A 6,674-nucleotide genomic window follows, 5' to 3' on the forward strand; every position below is an offset into this window, starting at 1 on the left:
CCCCTCCAAGAAAAACATTAATCACAATTAATAGCTACCGTTTATTTACAATATGTATGTTAGGCACTGGGCAGAGTGTTGTTGTTTTTTACAAGGATTATCTCATTTAATCCTCTCAAGTATCTTTTTTAAAATACATTTTTATTGATTTCAGAGAGGAAAGGAGAGGGAGAAAGAGACAGAAACATCAATGATAAGAGAGAATAATCGATTGGCTGCCTCCTGCATGTCCCCAACTGGGGATAGAGCCCGAAACCAGGGCATGTGCCCTTGACCAGAATAAAACCCGGGATCCTTCAGTCCACAGGACCATGCTCTATCCACTGAGCCAAACCGGCTAGGGACTGACAAGTATTTTTGATGTAGGTAATATTATCCTCAATGGCATATGAGGAAAATGAGGCGCAGGGCGAGTAACTAACTTGTCAAGGCCACATGCCTATAAGTGATGAAGGCAGGATTCCCACCCAGAGCTGCTGGACTCCAGGGTCTATCTATATAATAAAAGCCTAAGCAACCATTACGGCAGAACAACCAGTCACTCTGATGTGCACTGACCACCAGGAGGCAGACGCTCAATGCAGGAGCTGCCCCCTGGTGGTCAGTGCACTCCCCCTGTGGGGAGCCAGAAGCCGGGCTCAGGGCTGGTGAATGCACTGGCGGTAGCAGGAGCCTCTCCCACCTCTGTGGCAGTGCTAAGGAGCAGCAAGCTGAGCAGTAAGGAGCAGCAAGCAGGTGGGCAGTAAGGAGAGAGGGGGTCCCGGATTGCGAGAGGGATGTCTGCCTGCCGGCTTAGGCCAGGCCTAAGCCAGCAGGCGGACATCCCCCAAGGGCTCCTGGACTGTGAGAGGGCGTAGGCCAGGTTAAGGGACACCCCCCTTGCACAATTTCATGCACCGGGCCTCTAGTATTCTTAATAAAGACCACCTCCTAACAGGATTTCCTTAAACAGATTTTTCTGACACATACAACCTTAGATCTTAATGTTCCATTCATAGGAAACTGCAAAAACAGCTTTAGAGAAACTTTCCCATGTGTACAGGGTGGCCTGTTCAGAAATGTTCATCATAGCATTGTTGGTAATCATGAAGTAATGGAAGACAATCTAAATGTCAGTTAATAGAGGAATGAGCAAGTAAATTGTGGTATATTTGTAAAGTGGAATGCTATGCAATCATTTAAGTGAATGGGAGCTATAGGTACCAATGTGGAGAAATCCCAAAATGTTAATGTTTGTTAAAAAGTAAAGCACTGAATTGCAGAACCCAATGATGCCACTTATAAAAATTTTTAATCACACAAAAATACATATACACACAACACATTTTATGGATATTTATATATGTCATAAGAGTATAAAAAATATGGACTGGAAAAAACTACATTCCTAACAATGGCTGTTTCTGGGAAGAGGGAGGTAGTCAAGCAAATGAAGGTATTGTAGAGAAACTCAACTTTAATTGCAGTATTTTATTGTGTTTATTAACAAAAGATTTGGGTATAATTTTATTTGTTTCTTTTGTTTAATATTTAAAATAAAATAAAAGATTTATTTGAAAAGCAAAAGACAACTATAGAGGGAGAAAAAGGGATACTTGGAATTCAACATCTAACCAAATAATAGGTCTGTCTTTCCTGGCCATCGACACCAGTCTCATGTGTTCCCCAGACATTATAAAAATCCTAGGCCAAAAAGGTGTGGGTTTTGAAAATATATATATTTTTATTGATTTCAGAAAGGAAGGGAGAGGGAGAGAGAGTCATAGATACAGCAATGATGAGAGAGAATCATTGATTGGCTGCCTCCTACATGCCCCCTATTGGAGATTGAGCCTGCAATCAGGGCATCTGCCCTGACAGGGAATCTATCATAGACTTCCTGGTTCATAGGTCAAGGCTCAACCATTGTGGTACATGGGCCAGGCAAGATGTGAGTTTCTTAAAAAATATATATTTTATTCAATTTTCAAAACCTTGGGTAGGTCTTTTGTTTTCCTAATTGCCATAGAGTTTTAAAACTGCCTGTCAGCAAGTAAGTGTTTTGATAGTAACTTTAAGATTTAGGAAGAGAATCTAGGATTTAATCTCTATTAAGTTTGCAGGTTTGATTCCTGGTCAGGGTGCATACCTAGGTTGTGGGTTCCATCCTGATTGGGGTATGGGGGGAGGCAGCTGACCGATGTTGTTTCTCCTCTCTCTCTCTCTCTCTCTCTCTCTCTCTCTCTCTCTCTCTCTCCCTCTCTCCCTCCCTCCCCCCTCTCTAAAATCAATAAATATATCCTCATGTGAGGATTTAAAAGAAGATATTGACTTGAAACTTATCTTTTTGGAATACTTCTAGTTACCTTCAGACTTCGGTGCACTTTCAAAACTGAAGATACTTGGACTAAGTGGGAATCAGTTAATTTCATTTCCAGAAGAAATCTTTTCTTTAGAGTCCTTAGAGAAATTATACATTGGGCAAGATCAGGGAGCCAAGCTCACCTCTGTGCCAGAGGACATTGGGAAACTACAGGTAAGCCTCCCCAAATGAGCAGGCAAAGAGGTACACACCTACTGATTCCTTAAGTTGGCTGATATTGGGGAAACATGCCCTGAAACCATACCAGATTTCCAGCTCCTAACAACAGTCATCATTATACTTTGAGCCTTCCACTGTCTTCCTGATCAACCCCCAGATTTATACCTAAAACAAGTTATTGTGATTGCTAGTGGGTATGTCATGCCATACTCCTTTCCACTATGTGTTTTGGAAAGTTTTATTTGCAAAAATTGAGCCATACTGCTTTTCATTTCGTTTCTACTTTTCATAAGTTACCCTTGAAAGTTGTACTATTTTTAAGTTAAAGTATCATACAGGTGAATGCTGGGAGCTGCCGTTTGGATGGGGCAATAGACCTCCCACTCTCCATGGTGGAATGTAAATCGTGGTCTATTTCACTGTTGCACCAGGTTCACTGAGGATGGGTCCAGGGCACCGTGATAAATCCTAGCAGAGCAACACGTTCACTTCACTAACTGGTAGCCATACCAGTGTGTCTTTATCTATATGCATACTTTAAGGAACTGTTATATTTTCATGCTCCTGGTACTGCACTCTTAATACTGATAAAGTAGGTGTGGGCCACTACATTATCCCTGGTCGTGGCACTGAGCAATGGTCAATGGTATGTATAGCAGATACTCACCTATGACACATGGTTTCTATTCCGAATTCTCCATTCCTTTATGCTGTGTTCATAGAACTCTGTCTATCATTTTGCTCCTTGTACGTCATGTCACACTCTTGGGCTTCTATTCCGAATTCTCCGTTCCTTTATGCTGTGTTCATAGAACTCTATCATTTTGCTCCTTGTACGTCATGTCACACTCTTCAAAATCTTAGGGTGAGATACAAACAAGTTTTTGCCCAGCGAATTTGAACGTAGTTAACTTATTATCTGTATACTTGGCTACTTCCACTTGGGCAATGTTGGATTGATATTTGGGGAAATTATACTTCTGAGGCAACTGCCACCAATCATTAGCTATTAAAAGGGAGCAAATGATGTGTGTAGTTAAATGATCCAAATTATTTTTTCATAAAGTTTTTTTCATAAAGTTTTCATGAAACAGAAATACTAGATTCCCATGTTCTAATCTCCCTACATAAATGTGAACCATTTCTAATAGTTTGACTGAAAAATAACTTCTTGATGATGGTCCTTTAAATGTTTTCCCCCTTTATGCCAATGCATAATAACCCTCACTGAAGTAGCATGGGAACTCAAAGGTGATTCTAGTTACTGTAATTCATTTTTCAATGTAAGGATCATTGTGGTATACGATGATCTTATTTCAGAGTCTTAAGGAGCTGCATATAGAAAACAACCATCTGGAGTACTTGCCAGTGGCCTTGGGATCAATGCCTAACCTGGAAGTTCTTGATTGCCGCCACAATCTGCTTAAGCAGCTTCCAGATGCCATCTGCCAAGCACAAGGTGGGGAATCTTAGTAGCCCATAGCCTAGTGGAGTTTGAGGCCAGCATTTCCCTCGATAAAAGCTTCTTTGCTTTTCTAAAGACCAATCTCCGTGTTTAGAGAGCTTGGCCCTACCTCATTACCTCCTTGCAGGGCTCCCTGGGAAGGTCAGGTCTCTGACTAGTACAGCTCAGAGCCTCACAAAGGCAAATTATTTATTGGGAATTTAAAAAGCAAGTTGCAACTGCTAAGATAATTAGTCATTACACCACCAACAAAAATGTAGTGAATCCCTACTACATGTTGGAATTGGGAGTTGGGGGCCCTGTAGTAAATTCACATTAGGTCACTAAGTCACTTGAAGAAAAAGAAAATACTGACTCACAGTGGTGAAATCAGCAAGGGGCGGGAGAGGGGGGCTTTTGAAGCTACATGATTGACATGAAAAGTCATATATGATTCATATTTAAACACTCAAACATATCCATTTACTTAAGCTTTTTGCTGAGTTCCTACTGGGGCCAGATTTTAAAAAAAATTTCCCCATAGTGTACTGAATCTTCAGGTTTATAGATATGTTTTCAAACTATGCCCATTCTTTAGTGAAAGGAGGATGAAGAAATATGAGTGCAAGCTGTTACCTAACCACAAGACATTCAAAGGTTAGAGGCTATGCTGTACTCTTTAGTAATGCTCCTGACTGTACATTTTTATCCTGTCCTTGGTCTCTGGAGGAACGAAACATTCTCAAAATCTTTTAGTGTTTATTAATGTTTCTTGCCTCTAATACTTATTTACACGAACTCCAACAACTCTGAGTTGTTTTAAAGAAAAGAACTTCGGGTTGCCTCATCAAATCTGATGTTTTTTTTTGTGACATGGCACAGTAGAAAACAAACCTTTCAAAATGACTGGACTAAAGAATTCACGTTTTAATTCTTGCCTGTTTTTAAGATAAATTCATCATTTTAAAATATTGTTTCAGCTTTGAGAGAATTACTGCTTGAGACAAACTTGCTCACCCAACTTCCAGAGAATTTAGATAGTCTAGTGAATCTCGATGTTCTGACGCTGATGGACAATCCTATGGAAGATCCCCCAGAAGAAGTGTACACCGAAGGCAAAGAGGCTATCTTCACATACCTTAAGAATAAAAGACATATGAAAATAGTAGCAACAAAGGTAAATCAGCAAAATTTCTGGACAATAGACTCCTAGTTGCTTTGGAGAGGGGTTAGTGTTAAACACATTAGATTATCCAATGAGGCTGCTCTTTACACATCTGTACCTTGTCCTTGAGAGTAGAGACTCTTCTTTACTTACCCAGGGCCAAGCGAGAGAATTTTGAACATCATCCTAGCCTGTTTGTTCCTCGTCTCCTTGTCAGACAAGAAGCCAACAATCAGGCAAAAGAAACCAAAATTTCAACTCTTAAAACAATCTAAAATTCTTAGAGCATTCACTGGGATGGAAAGCTGATAGTAACAAAGTCAGTAAGATAAGGCTGAAAAATTAGAAATGAAAGCATTTATGGTGCAGAGGTCTAGCGACCAGAGTTCTTCTCTGCCACTAACTAGACAGTGATGGCGAACCTTTTGAGCTCGGCGTGTCAGCATTTTGAAAAACCCTAACTTAACTCTGGTGCCGTGTCACATATAGAAATTTTTTGATATTTACAACCAGAGTAAAACAAAGGCTTATATTTTTGATATTTATTTTATATATTTAAATGCCATTTAACAGAGGAAAATCAACCAAAAAATGAGTTCGCGTGTCACCTCTGACACGTGTGTCATAGGTTCGCCATCACTGAACTAGGATCAAAGAACTAAGAGCCCTGTCTTGCCCATGGAGACATAAGGATACCCCAGACAGACCAGGAATGTGTTCACTTCAGTCAGTATTCAGTGTTCTCCATTCAACTGTTCCAAGCCCCCATCTTCTCACACTCCTACTTCCACACCTGCTCCCCGAAAATATACCTTTCACTCAGCAGTCACACTGATGCTGTCAAAATATAGGTTGATCAGCTCTCCTCTGCTGAAATCGACCATTTTCATTTCCCTGAAATTAAACTCATAGATAATATTACCTACCAAAACCACATACTTTTAATAAATCAGAGTAATGCCTGAGCTACAACATAAAGGGAAAGATAAGGACAGCTATTTATGTTAAAATATTTGTTTTAATATGTATATATTCAGAAATGACTACTTTGGAAGAATAAAAATACTTTTTGGAGTCTTCCTAAGAGCATTTTGAAAAACCATATACTCTCTTGCACATTTTCAAAACTGGTATTTAAATTCTTTTGTCACTAGGTTTAAATCATTGCAAAGCTTTTACTTTTCAGTGAATTTTAAATATCGACATTTTAAAATAGAGCTCTTAGATCAATATTTTAAATGTACCCAATGGAATCTAAATATTATTTTGATTTGATATGTCAGTCAACATCAATTTACAAGATACTTGAACAAGTTCTTATTTTACAGGCAGACATTTTGTTATATCCTTTTCTTCTTGAACATCTATTTTCATTCCATTTTCCCCTTAGGATTGATCTTAATATTTCATGTGATATATATAGTGTGTCCCAAAAAATGTATCCACATACTTTGAATAATTATAAAGGCAGTGTTTATTAAAATACATTTCATTTTCAAAATTGCATTATCAGCTATTAAAGTGTGTATACATTTTGGGGGAAC

General features: G+C 39.1%; 1 protein-coding gene across 3 annotated transcripts in view; it reads left to right on the forward strand.

Annotated features, from left to right (window-relative positions):
* Window positions 1–6,674, forward strand: part of LRRIQ4 (leucine-rich repeats and IQ motif containing 4) — a 15,331-nt gene that overhangs the window by 6,249 nt on the left and 2,408 nt on the right. For 2 of the 3 annotated variants that reach the window (XM_014533585.1, XM_005886555.2), the window contains 3 exons: window positions 2,342–2,515; window positions 3,842–3,980; window positions 4,946–5,142. In XM_014533585.1, coding sequence (XP_014389071.1) covers window positions 2,342–2,515; window positions 3,842–3,980; window positions 4,946–5,142 — 510 coding nt within the window. The remainder of the gene's footprint in view (window positions 1–2,341; window positions 2,516–3,841; window positions 3,981–4,945; window positions 5,143–6,674) is intronic. The other variant, XM_014533586.1, reaches the window with a different exon arrangement.

Source organism: Myotis brandtii, unplaced genomic scaffold, assembly GCF_000412655.1.
Source record: "Myotis brandtii unplaced genomic scaffold, ASM41265v1 scaffold99, whole genome shotgun sequence".
Taxonomy (NCBI): domain Eukaryota; kingdom Metazoa; phylum Chordata; class Mammalia; order Chiroptera; family Vespertilionidae; genus Myotis; species Myotis brandtii.